We start from the raw sequence: 24935 nt of genomic DNA, 5'->3' as shown, positions 1-24935 counted from the left end.
TCTGAGACATCCTGAGGTCTCCTCATACTGAAAATTTAGCCTTTGTGCTGTACCTGGTCAATAAGCTGCCGCCTGAATGGGTTGTTTTCTTCCAGAACATTTGCCCAGAGCTCAGGGTCCTTCCTGCGCACCAGATAGCGAGCCTCACTTTTAAACAGTGAGTTCTCATTGCAGACCTGAAGAAGAAGTTACAAGTATTAGCATTAATATCAAGGGTCAGTAACACAAGACAGGTTTAGCTAGCTATGAATCAGACAGTCTAGAAGACTGACTAGAACTAATTGCTGACCAATGCTAAATGCCACAGACAAGTTCTTACCCAACCTCTGATCTGGAAGGCTCATGGAGAAGGTCTCCAGCAGAATTTCTATAGCTTCTCTTGGTTTTGCCCGACACACAAATACTGTGACAGTGGCTTCACAGTAACTATTTGCTTCTGTTTGAAGTGAAGACCTGCAGAAGCCTGAAGAACTTAAGTTTTAAATCTAGAAAGGGAGCCACTTGCCTGGGCAGCGTTAAGGAGTGAACTGAGGAACGGTGCTGGTGTTTAAAGCTAGAAATAGGTTACAGATTTGGTGTCATTAGCTTTACACTGGAAGTGTGCAGAGTAGCAAGTGCTTGGATTCCCCTGTTAAAATGTTAAGGGTATAGAATAAATGTGAAATCTCCAATAAAAGTGCAGCAAGGAAGAGTTATGAGTTATGATCCTATTAGTACCACTAGCTTCAATTTCAAACTACAAGAGTAGAAACCTGAAGGTGTACTCCATCTTCTACCAACAGGTCATGCTTTGTTAGTATCCACATTAGCTCTTGGAATCTCAGGTACTTTGCTGTAAACAAATTAGTAGTCACACAAATTTGCTTTATATTTTACATCTATTAGTTGCAGGAGTTGAGCCCTCTTCTAGGAGGCAACAAGGTCTCAAGAATAATTCTTACACAAGGAAGATCTTTTCTCCACAACCAGAAACACCTGCTCAGAACATCAGTTCAAGGAAGAAACTGTTACTGGCAGAGGTTTTTTTTTTATGGTTAGCCAGAACATTAAAGCATATCCTAGTAAAGTCAACAGCTCGGACCCACCTTCATACCCTGAAATAAAGAGTGCTAAATATATCCAGATTTTTATTTTTTTTTTTTACAGCTATAGAGGAGGTATTACTTCAAAAATAGCTGCTTCAGTCTGGAAAGTCATCCACTTTCAACAGGAAGCCTAGATTATAGCACCATTTTAACACTCACAGGGTAGGCCTTACCAGGGAACAGCATTTACTTTTCAAACCAGGTAAAACAGGCTAGTTCTTAGCCCTACACAGCTGACATTCTTTGCATATACTAGTGCAAAAGTGCAGGTAGAGGAGAATGTTTTCTTTCTCAACAGTCACAAGCACTACAATCTGGCATTAAACTCTGGTGTTCAGTGTGAAATTAGGATGTGTTTGGAGAACCCTGGGAATTTCACTTGCCCTTGAACTTCCAAGGGAGGTTCTAGGAATCAACAAGCTTAAGATAGGAGAGGAATGCTATCGGAGTAAGTCCTTACAGTTTGACTGTCAACATTTCTTTTCCTCATTTCTAGTTACGCATTGGAGCAACTCTCAGAGTCAACAATAAGGGAAAATTACAAGCCCCATTCTAGTTGCAGGAAAGCTTTTCTTCCTACTGTAGAGTCAAGCTAGATGAGAGCCTGTCCCTTCTGCTGATCAAGTGCTCAAGGCTCAAAAAAATCATATTAACAAAGGTTTAATAGTAGGCATATTCATTAACTAGGCCCAATAAAAAGTTTAATTTTGAGCAGAATGAGCAGATGAAAGGACATGAATGGTACCCTACAGTTGCAGAGTTATATAATTTTAGTTTGGACATATAGCATAAGAGTTCTTCTCATCAGCATGAAGGTTACTGTCTCCATATAGAAGAATCCTGCCTACCTCAACTCCTGAGTGAGACTGCAAGACAAGATTCTGCAAGTGTTAAGACAAAGAGCCAGCTAGGCTTCCACTTCAGGCAGCAAGTAGTTCTTTAACATGTTTATAAATGCAGTTTTGCTAACCTTTATGAGTTCCAGATCACATTGCCCCCTCTCATAAGCAACGCAGGCCAGATGAGGGTCCCTCTTTTCACAGTATTTGCCAACTACCCGGCTGTCATAGTAAGGATTCTCACGAAGGAACCGCTCTGGATTATTATTACTGTCAATGTAGATTTTGGCCAAGGCATTATGAGTTGCAGGTTCTTCACAGCCTTCATGAATCCTTGATTCAAGCCACGGCAACAGCAGCTTAAGCCTTTGAAGAAGCAAATATTTTAGGTTTATAAGTCAGATTGAGGTATGCTTGACAGCTACCCATTAATACCTTGCCTTCCCTTCAAGCTAATCTGCTGGTCAGACTTAAAAGCAGACTGAGACCAGCCAGTTATTTTTAATGAGTATTAAATGAGTAGAGGCCAGATCTGCAGTTTAACATCAGGTACGGTTGCAGATGGCACTAGTTTTGCAGTCTTTCAACTCCTGTTCTATTAGCTGGCTCTTCACACTTAAAACCATTTGCTTATTTTACAGGTACCTACAAACTAATTACACAAGCTGCTGTGTGCCTTCAACAAGACTGTCAAGACAGTTTTATCCAGATTTACTCCAAAGGCACATCCTATGGTTGGCTGTACAGGAAGTGTTCAAAAGCCATGTTACTCATCATGTAGTGCTGTCAGGCATTCGTATATGGCCCAAGTAATCAAGAGACTGACTAGCAAATCTAAGCTGCTTTTCTATAAAGAAACATAAAACAGTATTAGTATTGTATCATTCAACAAAACTGCACCCAATTCAATTTGAGTGTATACCATGGTCAGGAAAACCCAACACTCGTGTCTACAGATGCATTTTCATTACCTATTTCTTTTTTCCACTTCAGCCACCAGCTCATCTGTTGAGAACTGGCCTCTAACCACCATGATCAAGTTCTTAATGACATCTTCAGAACAATCCACATCAAGAAGCCCTCCAACCACCGCTGGTATACGGCTAGGATTCACCTAGAATAAACCCCCATCATTAAAATTAGTTATTAGCATTACTAATAACCCACCCCAGTCTTCCACATGGGGAAGTTCTTGTTAACAATTTAAACTATGCTTTAGAGTAATGAATTTTAAGTTACTAACACATTTTTATATACATTCCAGGAAAAACTACACTTATAGGTTTATAATAGACAAAAGGCTTATTGAAGAGCCTCTGCACTAAAAGTACAGGCATAAAAAGACATAGCAGATTCTGCATTAGTCTAGTGAAAGGTTAAGTTCCTTCTAAGGAAGGAAAGAGCAAGAGCTTAAAACTGGATTCCCCTTACCTTCTGTACATAGATCTCTATATACTTCTGCAGATTATTGCGATATAAGTAGAGCACCAGGTCATGAACAAAGTCAAATCGATCACAGACAATGATCAGAGGAAGCTGGTCAGTGAGCTTTGCCTCCTGTATTTTGTGCAAAAAAAAAGTAAGCAACCACCATTTGTTGAAGTGTTTTCAAAGCAGGAAAGTCTGGCCAAGTTCCCTTAGCACTAGAAGTCACAATACATACAAATTTAAGACTGCCAAGCAGACAATTGACTTCAAAAGGAAATTACCCACTATGAATACCATGTGGCCAGTCTATCAGTTGAGTTTTAAGTTTAAGCTCTTCATGAAGTGCCAACATCTCTAGCTTCAAATTGACTATCAATTCACATATCAATTCAGAAGACAGTTGCTGGGCCAAGAACTTAACAGTGCAAAATGAAGTGGCATTAAAATCCCATTTTACCAGACACAACGCACGTGAAGTATTGTAGTATAGCTTGACTCCAGCTTAACAAGCTTTGTCTTGCCAATACCCTTGATAAAGCTCCTTCTGAATACTTCAGCATAGTCTTTCCTTCTGCCAGCCTAGATTCACCTACTGGTAGGTGACAACATACTCATGAGTCTGGTGCAAGTTATATCATACAGGCTAATTTTAAAGGAATGGTGAAGTTGGGATTTTTTTTCCCAGAGGTAGTCTAAACAGGACCTATTATATGCCTGGAATAGGATCAGATTCCTATTCCAGCTACACAGTAGACTACTCACAGCCATGCCAGCTAAACCTTGAGTTAGTATTTCCCTCCATTAGAAGGCCGTAGTTCTGCTGCTAAGCAAAACATACAGAGGACTGGTCAATCCATTGGACAGAATACTTACCTTCAGAAAGTTTTTCACCCGTTCTGGGTTATAGCAGTTACTTTCACGGCAGATTCTTTCCACTTCCTTTATCTGACCAGTCTTGCAAGCTGCCTGGATGTACTTGAAATGAACATCTGGATCCTGGCTGAAGTTTACAATGGAACCCAAGAAATAGAACAGTCCTAGAAAGAGTCACATGTTTTTAACATAGTTAGAAAGGTAAGTGAAGCAAGTGCAGACTTTCATGGGCTTCAGCTTGTGACTTGGTTCAACCCTGCTGAGAAAGTAGCTTTCATTCAACTGCAGGAAAAAAATCAGAAGGAATTTTTCCCCTCTTTCAGGTTTCATCTTTCTTTCTGATCTTTACTCAAGAGGGTTAAGAAACCATCTAGTACAAAGCTACCCCTAGGGCTCACTTTGATAAATGCATTCTAAGGTCCAGCCATGTGACAAGTACCTCTCCCATAAAAGCTACAATCCTTACTATTAGCTTCAATCAAGTAGTGCTTCCAAGTAAGCTGCTTCCCTCTAATACTGTACCTTCATAGCTTTTGAAAGATTCAAAAAGCTCCACAAGAGACTGGGTACCAAGCTGCTCATGGTATTTAGAAGCAACTTGTACACAGAGTTGTAGGTTTTGCCTAATGTTGGCTGACAGCATGGCACGCAAACACTCCACAGAGTCTTCAACTGAGAGAGAGCCAAAGAAGTTCACAAGCCACTGCAAAGAGAGAAGTTTTACTCAGTAACTTATACAGGATTTGACTTCTAAAATGTGGCAGCTAGACAGAGTTTCTACCCCAGCTACTAGAGAGAATTCTTCCATGTGCTAAGACCAAAGACTTAAAAAGAAACACATTCACCATCTTTACAACTACAAAACACAGTTTGGAAGCAAGATTTGAAATGCCCACCTGGGAAACTGAGGTCAGATTTAAGCCATCAAAAGTATAGATTACAGTTTAATCATTAGCTAGACAAGTGTTCTTGAATCACAGCTGCATGTGCTACTTTGCTACCTACAAACCACCTTATAGCAGCTGCAGGGATTTTTAGCAGCTAAAAAGTGCTAAAGAGTGTTCATGTATTTAAGCTCCCACTTTCTTACTCTGTAAGACAGACTTACCTCAGGATTCAAGAGGTGAGTATGAACAACAGCACGTTTAATATCATAGAGATCCGTGTAGTGTTCCAAAGCTCGCTGGAGCAAGCCTGCCTTCTCACACAACTGGGCAATATGAGCACGATCATAGTGTGTAAACATTTGGTTTCCAAGAATGGCATCTGCAACCTAGGAGGTTACATTTCATATTCAGACTGTCAGAGAATCACCACAGCTCAGCCTGAAGGTTATTGAAGAGTCACAGCACTGACTCATTATTAGTCTCTGATGTTGCTTAACTACTTATGGCTATCAGTATCAGACATCATATTCTTGTGCAAGCCTACCACTGTCTCTCCTTCACTTTTTTGAGGAACTAGGTTAAGAGATCTTACCTGTGGGGCATGAATCAAATTCATTTCCAGGAGACGAGTCTGAAGGTGGCCTTCTGCAGGGCGGTTATTTTTCAGGGCATCCAACAGAAAGGACGTGCACTGCTGAATAAGACTGTTCTCCATGAACACATCCACAATCTGTTGAGATCAGTCAAGTTAGAGAAGGGGGTCTATATACATACATGCACATTTACCTGTATATACTAGTGGCCTGGCTAGAAAGGCAGCTCATCACAGCACCTAGCATGCTGTATTCCCTTTGTTGTCACAGGATTGCTACCATGGTAATAGAGACAAGTTTCACGCCGTTTTCTTTTTCTCTAGAATGTAAGCAGCACATTACTTTAAGCTATTGTGCCAGATTTTGCCACCCACTCTAATCTTAACACAGCATGCAAATCCCATCCCTTCTCTCTTGTTGAAGTAGTTGCTACAAGAAAAGCCAAGACTTTTTCTAAGTAACTTCTATTATTTATTAATGTAAATTGTTGCCTTATTTCTCTGTCCATTTAACCAGAAATGGCCACTGGCAGCCAGCACTTGACTTTGTTTGCCTTCCTGTAAATTCTCTGCATGGGAAGAGTTAGTGTATGCTCCATTAACACCAATAGTAGGACAGCAACACTATTGCTTAGACTAAGACTGGGGCAGATTCATTATCAATATTACAGTAATAAGCCAGAAAGCTTCCACAAGAACTTGAGAGCACACTTGCCTCAAGACTTAATGGTAACCAAACTTGGTTAAAGTGACTAAACTATTCTAGTCAAGTCAACTAGAGACCTGAACTGGCCTTACCAGTCACCAAAATGGTACTATGCTATTACCTCTGTCTAGAAAGAGACCAGTACTCTTGTTGTAGGCATCACCTGGTTAATGTTAGCCAGTGGCTCCTCATCCTGTACCAGCATCTGAGAGAACTGCAGGCCTTGCTCTGGACTGACTCGCATCACACTTCTCAGTAAGAAGATCCAGTCTGGGGTATAGCCAACCTAGAGATTTCAGAAACATTCATGCAATGTCTGGGAAGCTTTACACATTTTTTAAGCCTTCACATTCTTTAGTATGAACTGCTGTGAGGTTGCCATGCCCATCCCCCATCTTCCAGGAATTCTCAGACAGAAGCATTGCTTGTCTGTTGACACAGAAATTCAGTATTCACCTACTTAGTAACTGAACTTGTGCCAGGGCATGTCTCTTGCTAGGTAAGAAAACTGCTAGGAACAAATCTTTCAACAGTCTTAAGGCACTATCTATCAAATAAGGTCCTAAACTTAAAAAAGTGGACATGAGGCAAATGGTTTTGTAATCCATCCAAAAAAAGTCTTATGATCTTAGGAAAAAAAATATCTTATCTTCATTCTCTAGAACAACCTTGAGCCAGTCCATTAATTTGATAGTTCATAAAATTCTGGGTGTTCTGAATTTAATTTTTTTGCAGACTGCTCAGACCTTAGTCATACACTATGATTTGCACCATGACAATGAAGAAAACACTGTTTCTCAATCTTACCTAGTTGTCAGTTTTAAGTTACAGGAATCAAACTTATCTCATGGAAGATAGCTTGAGAATGTACACATTAAACATAAGAGAGTCTAGTAGTTTGTGGTAAACAACTTTACCTTTTTAGCATACAGCACTATTTTCTGGAATTGACCGGTTTCAGCAAAGCACTGAATCACTTTGTTTGGCACATTAGCACGAAGATAGACACTGAGTGCAAGGGTTGGGTCAGCTGTCTTCACCAAGTCTCCCAGCTCCTCTGAGCACTCCAGCTGAAGTCAAAAGGGGTATTTTGTCAAGCACAAGAATTCAGAGATGTAGTATCAACAAAAACGTTGTTCACACTCAATTGTTACAAGACAACAGCATTAAGCTAGTGTCATGATTGAGTGAGCCTACCTTGTCTTCCTTCAGCCACTTTTCCAGAAGCTGCTTGCGGCCCTGCTGTAGGACGGGGCGACAGAGCTCCAGAGACTCAAACTTGTTCAGCTGTCCCTGGTCAAGCAATATTCCAAAGTACTGGAGCAGGGGAGAGGCCTGCCCAGGCTGAGCTGGTACACTCTGGAACTTTCTGATTGTATCACTGGTACGTAGAATTCCCTGAAGAGGCACAAGATAGAGAGAAGAAATGTTTAATTACTGAAGGCTGAATAGTATTAGTCAAAAAACAGGTGTTAAGCTCTACACTGAAGCATCTACTCTAAAGCCTTCAAGGTGGAGATCTTCACCAAACCAGTGACGTTCTAGCAAGAAGTCAGTGGCCACAGCAAGTCCAGTCTATGGTTGGAAAAGTATAGCAGATGCTCCTTTATGGGATACAGGAGAATATTAGTCAGTACAACCACCGAACTGCAGAGAACTAAGGCTAGTATCGCAGCACTTCAGTTTTTGAATGTCAAGTACTGAAATGCAAGTGAGCTAAGCAAGTCCACTAAGCTAAGGCAAATCCCCATGACTTCTAAGCTGTACCTTTGGAGTTATTTACCTTTGGTGCAGATGCAGCTACTTTAGCAGCATCTGCATAGCTTCCTTGAGCAAACAGTGTGTTGAACTTTCTAGCAAATAATTCCTCTGCCCCAGCTAGATTACTACGTATAGCCATACGCAGGCCCAAGTCAGGATTCTGGAGAACATTCGTAGCATAGTTCACTATGTTGTCTTCCTCAACACATACAGAAAGCACCTGGAAAGGACAAAAGGCATATTGAGGAGTGCTGTCCTTTCCACAACTACTATGAAATATAGCAACCAAAATGGCTATCAGTGAAGTACTAGACTATTAAAAAACCCAAGTTCCTCCCCAAGCAGTTCTGTACTAGGAGAGGTTAAAAACTGACTAATCAAATAGTTACTTGCTTCCCTCCATGACATTTGTTTTGTTGCATCAAGTCACTCATTAGGTTTGTTACATTCCATCTGAGCTTTAGAAGGCTCAAAATCAGAGTGCTGGATTTGTTACCTGTCCTTTTTTATTCACACCAATAATGCCTGAGGTAGGTTCATGAGGAGCTGTGACAAAGATAGTATCAGCACTAATACGGTTCATGTAGATGCACACTCCAGACTCCAAGTCATACATGTGAATATATCCATACTTTGTGATCAGGTAGATAACACCATGCTTAATTCCAATCTGCCAAAAGATGAGTTTTTATTAGTCAAGACTAAGACTATAACAGTTAAGACAGCTGCCTTTAGCCTAGTCACAAGACAGTACTGCAGTGACATGCCTTTGCACTGACACTAAGAACAAATATAGCTTCAGGCTTCTTCCTTACAGACTCAAAAGCAATGAAGAGCATTGCTGGCCATTTGCAGCCATAGCTCCACTGAATAGAGAGGTTGAAGGGAAATTAAAATTCATCTGCAGCAAAGGACATACTCCTCATCCTAATGAGGCAGGCTGAGGAAGAAGGTTTGGGTATAATCAGCATTCTGGTCTAGATATGTCAGTACAAGTTTCTGTTCAGAAATATTAATGAGATAGTCCCACTCTCTTCCAACAAGACCTACCCAAAGTACCAGCAGAACCTAAACCAAGCTCAGCTACTGAGTACTCCAGTTTACCTGTCAAGTCACTTAAACTGGGAAGGCTTTCAAGCCAAAATGGTCTTCAAAGTACTTTCACTCTGAAACAAGTCTTCAGATGTTTTGTTAATTACACCTCAAGCTGAAGTACAGAGCCACATGAATCCTGCCATGTAGATAGCTTCCTTTGTTTACCTTAGTTTAAGGCATCTCTTGGTTCATTTATGAAGCTGGTCTATTAGATTGGTCAGCAGTTGCATGCTCTGAGATAGTTTGCTTTTATTACACAATTTCCAGTCCTGCAGACATGCTAAGTGAAGTTTGGTCTGTCAAGGCAACCAGCTATGTTCTTTCCTAAAGAACCTCCCATTAATGTCCCAAATTGCTTCTTCTGTGCTGCTACTACAGGAAGTATGCTGATACAGGACTCCCTACTCCATTTGTCTCAGTGACATCTACTGTAGATGAAATGCCACTTTCATATGAAGCTACTTAAAGCATCATAACATTCTTATCTAGAACTTTGAACATTAGTAGGAAGTTCAATAGCCAAAGCAATGTTAGAGACATTCTACCAGAAGACACTATCGAGGTTTTTTTGGGGTCTGATTTTTTCTTGTTGTTGGGGGTGGGGTGGTGGGTTAGTAGGGGTTTTGCTGGGGCTTTTTGTTTGGTGTTTTTCTGTTGTTGTGGTTTTTTTTTGTTTGGGTTTTTTTTGGTTGAGGTTTTTTTTTTCCTCCCTAAATACAACCTCAAGTTGACATATCTGGACAAATACTGGAGCAGCCTATATATTTGTGTTTGAGTTACTGTTTTAATGTCCAGTCTACCTCCCACAAATCTATTAACACCCTTCCCAGAACTAGGAAGAATGACAGCAAAGCACTAATAGAAAACATTCTTTACAACAGAGATGGCAGCTACTTGCCAGGCTGTAAAGTTGATTTTTTGAGGGTCAAACGTTTACCTGCATTGCCACAGGAAAGTCTGTCTGTGCCTCAGGTGGGAAAAACACATCAACAGCTTTCTTAACAAATGGCTGATTTCCAGTAGCTGGCTGACCTACTTCAATTATGTGTAGCTAGGAAGAAAAGAGTACATGTCACAAGATTGCCTGCAAGTACAGCCACATGAAAGAAATTCCTCTTTTCAGATATGCTACTGAAGTCATCTGCCACACTTGGCTAATGAATATCTGCCCAATCCAGAACCAGCACAGTCTGGGGAGCTGTGCTCCAGATATTTATCAGAGGGACAAGTCTTCTGGAACTTAAAAAGTGGGAAAAAGATAAAAAAGAGAAAGAAACTCATGCTTTCTATGAAAGCAGACTATTTTTATTCAAGACTACTTGTTCAAGATGTTTTGAGTGAGAATTGTCAATTCATCAACAATTTTGCAGGACAAGTCTAGAGCGCTGAAGATATTTTAGTGTTACCTCAGCTCTTTACAGACTGCTCAGCAGTTGTAGCATTCAACTGCTACTAAATTCCACTATCAGTTTGATGCAAACAACCTACCTACAGCACTAAGGCTTATCTAGCCTCTTTCTGTACTGAATTCAACTTAACTTCATACACACAAAAAACCCCATGTGGGCATAAATTGATGCTTTAACACCCTGAGCTCAGTTCTTAAATGCATCTACATTTGCTCTTATGCATCTACATTTGCTCTTATGTCTAAGTTTCACCCAAGCAACTTAAGACTTTTTGCAGTTTCTACCCTATTGAAAGAAAGCATTTTGACACTGACCAAACATGCTGCACACATGGTTCCCCAGCTGTTCTTCAGAAAGCATACACTAAACTGTGTGATCACTGAAGTTCTATTAGTAGAGTTCTGTTACAGCAGAACAGTAAAACAGCTGCAGACTTTACCTTGCCCCCTGCAGGACTCCTCACAGCAAAACAGAAGAGGGTAGAAGGTTTGGCATTTCCCTCTATTTTGAATTCTGCAAAAGCTGCTGCATGGCCTTCTATAGGTTGGGAGACTTTTCTGTCAACTGAGTACAGCTGCATTGCACCAACCACACGATTTTGCTAGAAAAAAGAAGAAAGGTCAGCTTTTAGAGATAAGATTTCAGATGTTTATAGCAAGACCTTTGGGACAATAAACTAAAAAGCAGCAAATGCCTCTCATCCCCTCCTCCAACACTTTAATCGCACTAAAGGTCAGGTTATTCCTACACAAAAGATATCCTTGAAATTTCAATCTACAGAAACCAAAGTTAAGAAACTATAGCAGCTATTAAGTGAAGTGGGGACAGGGCTCTCCTGATTGTTTTCATAGCATGCTGTTTCCAGCTAACTTACCTGTGCTGAAATTCCTATCAGCAGCAGCCATTTTTGGTGTTCATCTGTTCTGTAATTGATGATTTGGCAGCCCGCAAGACTAGCATGCCTGTCAAACATCTTTTGGGGTTGCGATTCTCCCTCCATGCTCCAGTGGTAGACTGCTGTCTCCGTCACCAAGGCAACTGTATTCACAGATATCCATTTCCAGAAGATCACTTCCTCTGCCATCGTGTGGGCTTTCATTTTACTTTTCATCTCAATGTTAAAGATCTGAAGTGTTTTCCCAGCTAGTATGACAAAACCCAAGAAACATCATAGACAGATTACCACAATGGCCATCTTGTAGTCCACCTGTTTACAAGCACCCTGTTTAACCCACTATTCCAGTAATGTTACAGACAGGGTTAGTGTCCTGTCACATCTGAGCCTCCTTTGATATTTGACTCTTATCAAATGGACTCCCCTCCCCACCTCCAACACTTCTACCATCCCTGAAGCAAAAAAGTCTACTTCTTATGGACACTTATATGGACATTCCAACAACTGACAAGCATAGACATTTTAATTAACTATAAGCTGTAGTTAAAAGACAGTCTAAACTACAGAGCTTGTGTAAACTCCGGTTTAGGTAGCAGAACTGGTATATCAAATTATGGGTGTCTAGTAGATGCCATTCAGTATAATTAATAAAGAATGGCTCCAGTTTGTGTCAATTCAGTAGCTGCTGTAGATGACCTGGACCAAGTCCAACAGCACAAGACTTGCAACAGCTCTTGAGATAGCCCAAGACCACAGCTTCCATTTTATTTTTCTGCTGAATGATCTCTGCGCTTAACTAGGAGATGGATGGGCTCTGTACGACAGTAATACAAGTGCCTATTGAAGAAGGCAGTCAAAAGTTTAGAAATATTATAGAAAAGTTTGGAGGTTTAGTTCCAGGTAAGGTTACTGCTTCATGATTTAGGTAACTATATTGCAGGTTTAAGCTTGACTTCACTATTCCTTTTAATTACCAGAAGCAGCTAGTAAGGGTATACTTCAAGCTAATGTTAATTGAACCAACCTATAAAGAATAAGGGACTCTGTTCCCTTCAGAAAGTCAAAGTGATGTTTTACTTCACTGCAGATGAGACAACGCAGCTCTAGGAATATTGTTTTCTGTTCACAAGACACCCACTCAGACTGCTAGAGTATTGGCTTGTAATGCCATTATTTCTATCCACATTTCAGAAATGTTTTCCCTGCTAGTAACACTTCTGACTGTCAAACTGGTAGATGTTCTTTCTACTGGGAAGTTTTGATAGATGAAGGCTGCTGGCCACTGAGGAATCATTTTCAAGAGATACTAACCCCAAGTTAATATGCATCTCAGACTTCTCTATAACATTTTAGCATAATTTATACAGTAAATTGATCATATGAGTTTAATGCAGTGTCAAGAGACAACACAAGACTTGACAGCTACCACATGCAGCATTTATGCTCCCTGGATTAACTGCATGAAGAAGTGTTAACCTGATCAACTAGTTCCCAGGACAGCTTGCTAGCTTTCCTAGGACCAAAAGCAGCCTGTTTCTGACCACCTTGCTCTGCACATGCAGTTACCATATTATATAAATGCAATAAGCCCAGGCCTAACACCAGCTGTAAACTGATAGTTAGAAACAGCATATTTACTGTATTGGACAACAATTTGTCCAGCAGTGGACTGATGCTATCAAGGGCTTGATTTTGGAACTTCCACAGTGTGCAGCCTCACAGACAGAAGGCAGACAAGTAGTTCTGGAAAGTCTCCATCTAAACAGGAATACCAGTATGTGGATGCAGAAACTACTCTAAGTCAGGTCTTCCTGAAAAGGAAGCAGGATGTCCTTTCTAGTTTTAAGAACATAGAAGAAACCAATAAGCTACTGGAACAAGCTAAAAGCTCATGCTTGTCTATTTTCTAGACTAAATTTGACTGCTGTGTTACAGTTGGAAATGGCTTTAGAAGCTTCATCAGACAGCTAGCTCTGCATGTTGGGGACCACAGGAGCCACAGCAATACAATTTCTTAAGTGTGGCAACATAAATTCAAACTTCAGAACTCTAAACTGTAATTAAACTACAAAAAAAATAATCAGTATTTGGATTAAGAGAGAGCAGAACCTGCTATAAATTCATAGTGAGGGCAAGTGTGAGTTTGAGTCTTACGTCTACTTAAACACTTTTAGGCCAAAATCTGAGACAAAAAGCCAGACTCTTACATAAGTTTTTCTGATCAAGCTACCAGACTGATCAGTCTACTTGACTACACCTGTAGAGAATAGTACAAGTAAGCACCTTTGTTTTTTGAACACTGGCACGAGAATTTACATTTCAGTTCACTGGAGCATGAAGTTTCTCCATTCCACAAAGAATGGAAGCACTCCTGAGTGCTGCATTCTCCACTTGCACCAACTGGGGAGTACCCTCACTACAGAGCAAAGCAAGAGAATCACAAACACAAGGACAATGCATAAATCTTGGTACACCAGGAGAATGCCACATGCAATCCAGAAATGAAATCGTGCATACTGTATTTCAGTTTAAATCAATAACCATTTCATTTCTTTTTCAGAGGGTGGGTTTGTATGTTTATTGCTCAATAATCCTCAGATTATGAGCAACTTCCAACCATGGCACAGAGTCACAATATGCAACAGTTTTGACTACTGAAGCCTCAGCCAATCAACAGGGAAAGTCTGGAGTGCCTGACTTAAACCATGTCTTCAGTGCAGCTCACTGCAGTTCTGCTGGTTATCATGGGTAACACCACATTGGTTAGGTAGCTCTGTTCATCCTCTTTTCTACCCAACCCTTTGGTGATTAGATTATTGATAGAAGAAGAGATCATTAAGTTTGCAATACCTAACAACACAACTTCACATGTCAATGTGACATCATTCACTCAACCTTCTGCACAGACAGAACAATACTCCTTTTGAGCAAGTCTTAACACTGGCAAGACTAAAGCTGTATTCTTTGAAGTTGATAAGCCATTTAGTTAGTAAGTTAGTTTTAAAACCAGATGATATAGTTTCCTTTTAAGAGGTAGATGAAGCTCTGCTAGCGTAGAGAAGGCACTTTCCTTGCCAATATGGTTTGTTTAAAGGGGTCCAAGATTAAGGACAGTGAACTCAACAGATCTGAAATTATTTTTGCATTGTTACCATTACCCACACCCCAGGTAAGGCAGTCCTTTGCAAGATGTATAAGCATCTTAGCTGAATCACAGATTCAGCAAATCAAACATATTAGTTTTTCCCTAATGTCAGTATAAGCTTGAGATCAAAGACAAGTTACAGGGTTTGTGCCAGTTCTGAAGCCAGTTATTTCTTGGACCCCCAAATAATTTCACCATGATTTTTCACAATAAAAAACACACTTAGGCAGAAATGAATAGCACACAGGACATGCTAGCAGAGGTCTCTCATAAAAATATTGCAACTTGGTTTTGTCTATCAACTGTACTTCCATCATATATACACACACACAAACATTGAGAGCACACTCTTATCCTTCACTTGGTACAGTCAATAGTCAAAGCAGCCAAATGGTTAGCAACAAGCCAATGGAGAACATTTTCACTATAATGCCAGTTGAGGATTAAGATCCCCCACCTGGCTATGAAGTGAACTGTCAAATGGCTACCTTAAAGTTCAGTACTTTTTATGAGATTAGACCATTCTGTACTACTGAACATGAAATGTCACGACAAAGTTAACTCACCATCTGTTTAGATAAGATGCAGGAAGAAAAGTACATAGTCAGTAACAGTTATTGAGATTAAATACCAGAAGTTGGTCATTTAAGAAAAGAGCCAGAGATGTATTAACAATTATTTCTTCGAGCTCAGAGTACTACTTAAAGGCAGCATCAACATCACAATTACTGGAAAGCAGAGGTCTATCTGCAGGATCTCATTATTACCAAACTTAACATGCTTGTACATTCAGACTTCCACAGTTACTGGCCATCCTTATGACATTTTGTTGTTATCTAGTAAGCTCTTCAGAGCTACAAGAAAGGGCCAGGACAGAGCAGAGACCAAGAATGGCTTTGCACCCCTATTCATCTTTACAAATGAACTTTGTGTTTACAACACCTGTTTAAAGGGAAAGTATACCATATGTTGACCTGGTCCTCAGTGAGGATAGGAGGCTGCAGTGCCCAGCCCAAGCATCTCATACCTACTTGGAGGCAAACCATCCAAAGATTACTGAAAAAATCTACTGCCAAAACTACAGCATGCAAGTTCAGGCAAGAATTCTCATCCTCATATACATTCTTAGAAAGTTTACATAAATCTTAAGCTTAAGAGCATATGTAAGCAGTAATACAGCTAAACAGTATGTTTCATACTACAATAATAAAGGGTTACTCACCTTTTAGCGCAATTACTTTAGAGGCTGGATTCATGATGGCACTTTCGGCAGAAATTGGGCGTCTGATGGGTGTTGTTGGATCACTCATGTCAATTATCACTACTTGTGCCTGCTCTCCCACTTTCTCCCTGATGCAGATGAACTTGTCAGATTCCATTGTTAGGGTACTGAATCCAATGTTTGCTGGGTTAATGCCCAAATTTTGGAGCTAGAAAGATGGAAGAGAGTGCTTTATTACCCTTCCCATGTTGAAGGTCTAACTCAAGCCTATGTCTAAAGTCTCCTCCAGAAGGAAATGCAAGACTAGTATATTTCTCTGACAAGAGTGTATATTATGGAACTATAATTTATCTTCTGATTCTCTTTGTTGCATAGGTAAAGGACTACACAATTCTCAGTATTCAAGTCCTAAAGACATTCCAAAGTTGTGTTATTGATGCAAATTAAAAGGAGTTTTAATATAAGCATTTATTGCATAACTTGGGTCTAGTAATGTGATAGGCTGTATACTATCAGTAGCATCATGATTCCAGATTAAGCAAGGCTGGTAAATTTGATATTAGAAACTTATTAAGTGGCAGAACTACAACGTACAGCATCACTGGGCCTTATGGAAAGAACCAATTACCCTTATGCAACCTATTCCTAGCAACATTATGGAATGAAGTCTACATAGCAGGTCTCAAATGGCCTATTTTTACAAGCGCAATTTTTCATCTTGCTTCTTAGACTCTAATTCTTACCAGTGAAAGATAAGAAAGTTGTGTTAAAATAATCAGTCATTCCATCTCTCCTTGCCCAAGATGTCATCCCACCTGGCTCAACAACAAGGGCAGAGATTTCAATGCAGGCCCCCTCCAGCCTTACATCCAACTCTCAAAACATAACTTGTGCTCAATCATGTGACAGTAGGTACAAAGCAGTTACTCTTAATGTAACTTAAAGTCATTTTGTGCCACTGAATAGACTGCCCTAGAAGATGGCTATTTCCCATTTTCATCCTTTTGTGTTAACTTTGTTTCCATTCACTTACAATTTCAGGTTAACAGGAGCAGGTGGCAGTGAATGAATATCACTGTTTCAATTGGTCTGCAGTAAATCAGATTCACCTATGTAGCACACCTCAGCTTGGTATGTATGCAAGCTGCATTTTATATAACAGTAACTGTGACAAGCCTGAGCACCTGCTTTATGCCCCAAAGCAATGCTTTTCAAGCAGAAGAACTGTATCAGCTTCACTGAAGCTTCTTAAGGGATTAACCTATACTGCTTTTCAGTGTACTGCAAGTGAAAAAATGACTGCCCTCAAGGAGACAGAATAGAAACTACCACCAGCATCACCAAGTCATTAGACTCCTTTGATACATACCACCCAGACCTTCACACAATAGACTAAACCCTTTGGGCAACAAGTCCCATGGTGGTGTCACAAACGCTGTTTTACTGTGTTTTGATCTGGCTGATCATGGCTTGGTACAGCTTCTGTAAAGCTACTCACTAAATCATAAATTGGGTATGTAATGGAGATACCTAGAAGTGTGGTGTGTAAGGACTGTGCCCAAGAATGCCTCAGGAAGTGTTTGTTTTCTGTTGAGCTTACTAATGAAGAGCTATTCAGCTCAGTAACTGCTAATCTCAAGGTACTCAAATTTCAGTAATGCAATACAAGCCAAATGTACACATGTGTAAAGAGACATTTACTCCCTCCTGCAAGCATCTCAGCAAAATTGACACATTCAGCTAACACCTCACTTCACAGGTAAATACTTCAATACAAAGTAGTACACTTCAGTAGGTGCCATTTGTTCCAGAAGAGAATCAAAGTTTAGGCACAAGAACATCAGAAGCTGCTTGCAACTAGAGTTTTGAAAACAAGTCCACTGGACTTGCAGCTATTACAGGCTTCTGTGTCAGTAAGGAAAGAAGTTTCCATATCAAGACTTTTCATATATAATGCAGAAATTTTTAGTACCCAATATACATGCAAGTCGTAGCTCCATCAACTTCTGTGACCTTGAACAGAGGAATAAATGATGGACTAAGAACAATTCCACTGTTCTTAGTCACATGCTCTAGACCAGACAATATCCACTTATTGTGACAAATTATACGTTCAGGTAGTAGACAGTTGAGCACTTTAATGTTGAGCATGATCTGAGTCCATCTAGCAATACAGTACAGTCCATTCCAAGAGACTAAGTTAAGTGTCACAAGAGTTGTTAAGAGATTTAATTGCAGCATAGCCAGGTTCCTCACTTGATTTAAGTAACCCAAACTCAGATGTATTTCCAGAGTACTGAAGTAGAAACATAGCCTCTTCAAGGTCTCTTCTAAATTACTGTGCTTCAGCTTGACCTACTCTTCAAGAGACAGCCCCTGGCCACTCTTTCTGCATGGTGAGAATCTTGAGGCATTAGCCTACTTAAAGTTCAGCTTTAAGCCCAAGGTTATTCACTCCAAAATTTGGTCAATGTTGAAGGATAACGCTTTGGGTATCTCCATTAAGCTAGGTAAGATTTTACATCAAGTCCTGGTATTAAGATTTCCCATTTTAACTATTACAAAATCTAGCAAAGCTTTCAGAAAATGTAATACTAAATTATGCATGAGTATCACTGCCATCCTTTTTAGGGAAGTCAGTCACATCTTTTAAAGGCAAAAGTCAGTACTTTCTAAAGGATGGTCATATGAATGCTGCAAGCCTCAGTGAATGATGACAACGCTTCACATTTTAGCAGTCTGAAAACACTAAAGACTGTTCCTGCCATAAGGGGAGTGATAAGTACCCTTATCAGATCCTATGTGCTCCTATAACATGGAAGCAGCATTAAGAGGCATATTCCTTATGACTATACAAAAGAATATGAGCAGAATCCCTTCACCACCAAACAAAGGGACATCAGCCAGCATTGCTTCTATCCTGGATGGGACAAACCTGCCAAGACAATCTGAACTATGTTGTTCTAAACCACCTTCCCATCTTCCTCAAACACAGAATTAAGAAAACTATTACAGGAGGTAGCAAGCATTTAGCTCTATATCTTACAAGGCCTCAGGTGAAAGTGCTACAGGTCATTTCTGAAGTTTGTGTATACAAACTAGAGATTTTGCAGTTTATTTTCATAAAGGAGTGAACATCAGACCTCTCAATTGCTACTAAATTTTCATTTTTTATTACATTCCTTAGACAAGCAGTACTCTCAAACTAAGGCTGCCTTCTTCTGAAAAGAAGGATTCAATATTACAAAGTCATTCCAGAGACATTTACTGTGGAGGTAGCCTCCTCCCATGATTTTACCCCACACTATTTTTGGGTAAACCAGTTAAACCCTACCAAGCACCCCCATGTAGGTTACTGTAAGCCCTGCTGTAGAGGAAAGGATAACATTCTGTTCTACAAGTAACAGCCTAATGCCTCTCCTACCCTTTCATGCCCTAATGCCCATTATCTATATGTGCAGTGTAGAACTACCTTCACTATCAGGCTGAACAAACCAGATAGAGATTTTTTTTTCTTCAGATGTATCTCATATTACTGCAAGGCTGGATTAGATACCAAACTTACTATTAGGCATCTTACAGATACTGAGAACTTATGACATGGTAAAGATTAACCCGAGATGTATTATTTGATTCTCAACCTGAATGAAGATATACAAGTCCCACACTTAGGATGAATTACAACTGTTAATCTGAGATTTAGTCTTTCCCAATTCTACTTTACTAGCATGGTACCATTTGCTAAGAAATGGAGTTGAAAAATTTTTACACAAGAGTTCTAGTAAATAATCCAGCCTTTCTCTTTCTGTGGAACGTAGTGATCCAAACTACGGCAGCACAGACCAACTCAGATACTGATACTATCAGTCTTCAAACTAAGTCCATTTCTCTAATGGGAAATACTTAAGCCTAACTTACTGTCTCTTTAATACTGACACTCCAATACTTGGGACCTACAATCAGTTAAATGGTGGAGTCAGAAGAACTCTGAATTTAAGATCCCTCCACAGCTCAGTAAATACCCCATTTCAGCTTTATGCCATACAGCTCTAGTGGAAATGCTTTTTAGAGGTGACCAAATATTGGTTTTTAAGCCCATTAGAAAAGAGTAAGGCTTGGGCAGAAACTATAGGTATCCAAGTAACTGCCTGCTAAAAGCTCTGTAAGCACATATCATTTTAAGCACAATACAAACCAAGAACACTGTAATACAGTTTCTCAGAACTCTTTTACTCATGTGACTATAAAAAGTTATAATCATGCTCAATAAGGATCTGCATATAGTTGTTGGACATCTCTCAGTTGTCCACCCTTCCTCATCCCCTGCTCTAGTTCCCATCTTGACAGGTGAGGGACATCAAGGAAGTATACAAGAACTGAAACATGCAAGACCACTGGCTCACAGGTTTTAGTTGCAGTTGCAGTTAAGGCTTTCATCTTAAATGACAGTTACTTCCTACACAAAAATCTGTTCCTGTATGTCTGCAATGAGGATTAGATCATCTATGGAATGAGTCTCCCTACCACATGTAAAGCACTTTTCAATCCAGTGAGCAAATATGGTCTCTTCAACACTAAATAGCTGAATCAAGTCATATTTAGCCCTACCTTTCGAATACAAGTCCAAAAAGTCATTTACAGCTTGCAAATATCCTGAGTGCTTTTAAGTCCACATGTCTAGCCAAAGCAAACTCATGAAAGCCATTACACTTCAGCTCAGTCATGCCTATTGCACAACAGACAGTAATTCTTAACAAGACATCTCAGACTATCCAAATAGAAAGTGGTTTTGTCCAGAAAATGACAGAAGTAAATCTACATCCTTTATAAAGCTAGGATACCTCAGCTTCTCAGTGCTGCACCAAGACACATAAAACTTCCACATCAAGAGCGCATCATGCACACAAGTTTTTTCACATTAGTTGGCTGTGCTCAAGAGCCTGTATTAGTTATTCAACTGAGAGCAGAACTCTGTCTACAGATCCCTGTGTCTATCCATCTAAGGGATGAAGTCCCTAGCCCGGGAACCTGAGACTTTGTCTCAGTTTTCTCTGCAGGCAGAGATTTTTGCTAGTGAAAACTGACAAAAGCTCAAAAGGGGACAAAGCCAAGCTCTTAAGAGCAAACCAATGACTAAGTAAAAGAAAAGTTTAATTTTAGATCAAGAACACTCTGTACACTGAATTCCAGCAGTATTGCTTCCAGTCCATGTACCAGTATATTTAGTCTTTTACAGCATTTCCATTGTAAACTCTACAATCCCCTTGGAAGAGTTCTATCTGGTAAATAGTTTAAAAATCACTACTCCAACAGAAGCATTGGAGTTAAGAACCTGATTAAATCACAGTAGCTTAAGTAGTGCATACTAGTACTTTACTATAGCAGGGCTGGCACAGTTTGTACTGATGCAGCTGGTCAGCGACAAGACAGATAAAAACGCAAGTCCTTATCTTACCTCCCTTGCCATGGGACTTAACTATGATATTGTCTGTGGGAAGAATGAGCAAGATGCAAGTTCTTTATGAATTTGTGAAGACTCATAGCTACGGAATTCACATCTAAAAACAACCACTCAATTGCATTAAATGGCACTAAATGAAGAGTAAGACCTGAGTTCATTCTCAGCTTGACTACTACCACATCAAGACCTGGATATCTTTCTTTTACTGCAGCTATTCTCCATCTTTCAAGCTCACCCAGGACTTGAATATACAAGCTATAATAACTTCATATTTAAGTGCACTGTGACTGGCAGCCACTCCTCCTGCACAGGTTTGGAGCTACAGTTCAGTCAGAAGGATTATCAACATAAAGCAAAATGAGCTTCAAAAGGAATGTAAACAGTCTGCTGAACCCTAGTACTCCTCCAATTTTACGTGGACCAAGATCACTGTTTCACTTCACACTATCATTTATCTACTTCCAGCCAGAGAGAGTGGGAGAGAAGAGTTCAGTATTTAGCACTGCAACTTATGTTTAGTTTCTCTGGAGAGCACTTTCCACATGCTTCAGTTCTTTTTGTGAAGTACATACAACTGTCTCAGGAATACTCTGAACTTAAGTGAAATAATGTTTCATCGGCAACAGGCTGAATTTGGAATCGAGTAATTCCAGTGTTAACAGCTATTCTAACCACTTAAAGCTATATTAGTTAAAATGGCTACAGGTATAAACAGTACACAGATTGATATAATGTACAGAAAGATTGCACATAGGATCACTGAAACACAGCACAATAAGGAATTGTAACTTTTTTGATTTAACATCATAAAGCAGCATATTAGATGTATTACACTAATTTTAAATATGACAACTTAGCTGTAGCCAAGCCAATTTCTTGGAAGTAACATGGCAGGAGGGAGAGATATTAAGCTGATAAAGCTAAATATGGGTAACAGTGAAGCACTATGAAGGACTGAAGGCCTAATCTTTTAATGAATTCCCTACCAGTCAACAATAAGCACCATGTATCATTTATTCATGACTCTCAATGTTTACAACACAATTTAAAGTTAGAGCTGATAAAACTGTACTGCAAATATCCAGCCAGACCAAACACTACCAGTTCCCACATTCCTTCCGATTCCCCCACCACCATGTAGAGACAACTGCAGAAGCAGCACCAAGGAGGCTGGCTGCATTCCTACTCCCAGCTACTACTAATCTCAGTTACTCTTTAGTGAGTACTGCTTTAGAGCTACTGCACTCAAATTGGGGGGAGAAACAGGAGAGAGTGAATCCTGAAAAAGAGTTTGGTCCTACATGTTAGTGGCAGGGGTCCCAAGGTTTCCCCTACTCCTCTACGCAGCCTCCACGCTGGGGAAAAGTCTCTCAAGCAGAGGTTTAGTCCTTTTGCCAAGATAAAATTATTTAAGAGCAAAAGCAGGTGGTAGCAAAAAATAGAATATGACTTCAGTACAAATCCCCTGAAAATTTGCTAGCCCCCCCCCCAAGAGAAGTACCACAACGTTAATATTGGCAGTGTTGCAAGACACACCACACAACACTAGCTATCACAGAATCAGTCATTTGATGTGCAAAGCAGCACATTATACCTATGACATATTAGGTGTCGTGTTCTCTCATCATTATCATATAGACCAAACACAATCAGCAGGATTGGTCACATTTGCTAGTTTTAAATTGTAAGAACTATATGCTTCTTTCCAAGAAGAGTCTGATGTCAAAACCACTTTGACCCCAAGTTTCTTCCTCAGACAGCTGTACTGTAGCTCTTAGGAATTCACTTGAGGTTACTACAGACACTGCTATAGTGGACAGTGGCAGGGAAGGAGGGGAAGTGACAGTATAATTCTTCTTCACTATGTTAAACTCTCTTAACCCATGACAACTCTGAGGAGACAGGTGTGTCTGCTCCCTTGGGCACAGAGATCAGGTATTTCTGGAGTTTGCTAGCCCTATCACTGTTTTTCAGGATAGGACTCCTTCCAGAGCGACCAAGACAGTTCTTCCAGTCAAGCAGAAAAACACTTCCCAAAGGGAGCTAAAGTGGCAATAACCATTTCCCAAGCTGACATGCTTGAAGTGGCACAAAGTCCACACCGATGGATGATACCCAGTTCATATTTTGAAATGGATGCCTGATTTGACAGAAGGGGCGGTACAGAGACAGAAGGATGACTTGCCAAGTCCACTTCCTGTTCTCTCATTCATTTAGCAAATTCCTTTAATTCCTGCCTCAAACTGCATGTTCAGAGACTGCTGTTCTCTCACTCCATTTACAACCCTCCCTCACCACCAGTTCACAAGGAAACAGATAAACCGGTTTGTCTGTGCTGCATCCATTAGTCATGGATCTTTTCCAACGCTGGCATTATGGTTTTCACAGGCTATTAAGAACAGAACTATGTCATTTTTAGGGAGGGGTTTTTAAAAATATTGTTATGTTTGGAAGGAGGGACGGAGGCTGTGCGGCTTCCAAGTTCAAATGGTTTCTTGCACCTCATCTCACCAATTTCCTCCCAGTTCGCAGCTGCACAGAAAGAGGCTCCCAGGAACCTCCGCGATCCGGAGGCTGACGGTCGTTTAGGCAAGAGAGAAAAACCTCGATCCCTCTCCAAGAATAAAGCGCCCACCTAAGCTGAGACGGGGGAGCCCCCCGCGGTCCCCGGGGCGAGCAGCCCGGCTCCGGCGCCTCCCCCTCCCCGGAGCGGGAGGTCCCTCAGGCGGCGAGTGACTCTGCACAAATCGCGGCCGCTCCGCACGCCGCGGAGAGGCAGCCCGGGGGATGGACGGACGAACGGAGGCGGCAGTCGGGGAGCCCGCACCGGGAGCGGGCTCGGCCCCGGGCGCCTTCCCGCGGCGCCCAGCGGGACGGCGGCCCCGCACCGGCGGAGAGGAAAGGCGAGAGGGTTCCCCCGCCACAGCGGCGGCGGGAAGGGGTCCCGCGGCCCGGTGTGTCGTCGTCCCCCCGCTCCCCAACCTCCCCTCAGCGCGCCCCCAGCCCCGGATAGGCCGCGGCCTCCCCCCCTCTCTGAGGGACGGGGTGAGGCAGAGGAGGGGGAGCCCCGTCCCTGCGCTCCCCACCGCCCCCCCCTCTTCGCTCACCTGGAAATGCTCCTGGAAGCGAATGGGCAGTATCTGGGCCATGGCTGGGGAGGGAGGGAGGGAAGGGGTGGGGGGGGAAAAGAGGGCGAGCTCCCCGGGGCAGGGGCCGGCGGTGGCAGCAGGGCAGGCGCTGCTGCACCCCACACGGCGGCGGGGAGGAGGGGAGGGGGAGGCGGCGCAGGCGCAGTGCCCTCGCTGGGATGGCGCCCCAGCGGGTTCGCCTCCCTTTTCTGCCTCAGCTCGGGGCCGCTCACTCCGGCGCCGGGATCACTCCGCACCTCACCAGCCTGCCAGGGTCTCCTCAAATAGTCCCTCCCGCACAGCTTCTTCCCCCGCCCCATAGCCCCCGCCTCTCGCCCGCCCTCACCCCCCCCCCCCCGCCCTCCCGCCCCCCCCGCTGAGTGGCAGGGCTGGGGAGGGGGCTCCGAGG

At 41.5% G+C, this 24935-nt stretch overlaps 1 protein-coding gene across 5 annotated transcripts in view; it reads right to left on the bottom strand.

Moving 5' to 3' along the window:
* Positions 1–24699, bottom strand: part of CLTCL1 (clathrin heavy chain like 1) — a 37256-nt gene extending 12557 nt beyond the window's left edge. For 2 of the 5 annotated variants that reach the window (XR_012652342.1, XR_012652343.1), the window contains exons 1-18: positions 24506–24699; positions 15938–16145; positions 11550–11818; positions 11115–11276; positions 10204–10317; positions 8668–8841; positions 8194–8391; positions 7608–7808; positions 7328–7480; positions 6574–6696; positions 5705–5842; positions 5334–5498; positions 4748–4928; positions 4226–4389; positions 3356–3481; positions 2896–3038; positions 2056–2290; positions 54–176 (exon numbers count right to left, since the gene is read on the bottom strand). Coding sequence is in view for 3 of the 5 variants with exons in the window: in XM_075041605.1 (XP_074897706.1) it covers positions 54–176; positions 2056–2290; positions 2896–3038; positions 3356–3481; positions 4226–4389; positions 4748–4928; positions 5334–5498; positions 5705–5842; positions 6574–6696; positions 7328–7480; positions 7608–7808; positions 8194–8391; positions 8668–8841; positions 10204–10317; positions 11115–11276; positions 11550–11818; positions 15938–16145; positions 24506–24547 (2919 nt within the window). In the remaining 2 variants the exon portion in view is untranslated. The remainder of the gene's footprint in view (positions 1–53; positions 177–2055; positions 2291–2895; positions 3039–3355; positions 3482–4225; positions 4390–4747; positions 4929–5333; positions 5499–5704; positions 5843–6573; positions 6697–7327; positions 7481–7607; positions 7809–8193; positions 8392–8667; positions 8842–10203; positions 10318–11114; positions 11277–11549; positions 11819–15937; positions 16146–24505) is intronic. The other 3 variants (XM_075041605.1, XM_075041604.1, XM_075041606.1) reach the window with 2 other exon arrangements.
* Between the last annotated feature and the right edge of the window lie 236 nt (positions 24700–24935).

This window comes from Buteo buteo, chromosome 11, assembly GCF_964188355.1.
Source record: "Buteo buteo chromosome 11, bButBut1.hap1.1, whole genome shotgun sequence".
NCBI classification, from domain to species: domain Eukaryota; kingdom Metazoa; phylum Chordata; class Aves; order Accipitriformes; family Accipitridae; genus Buteo; species Buteo buteo.
The sequence above is the reverse complement of the archived record's forward strand: the minus strand, read 5'-3'. Positions and strand labels throughout refer to the sequence as shown.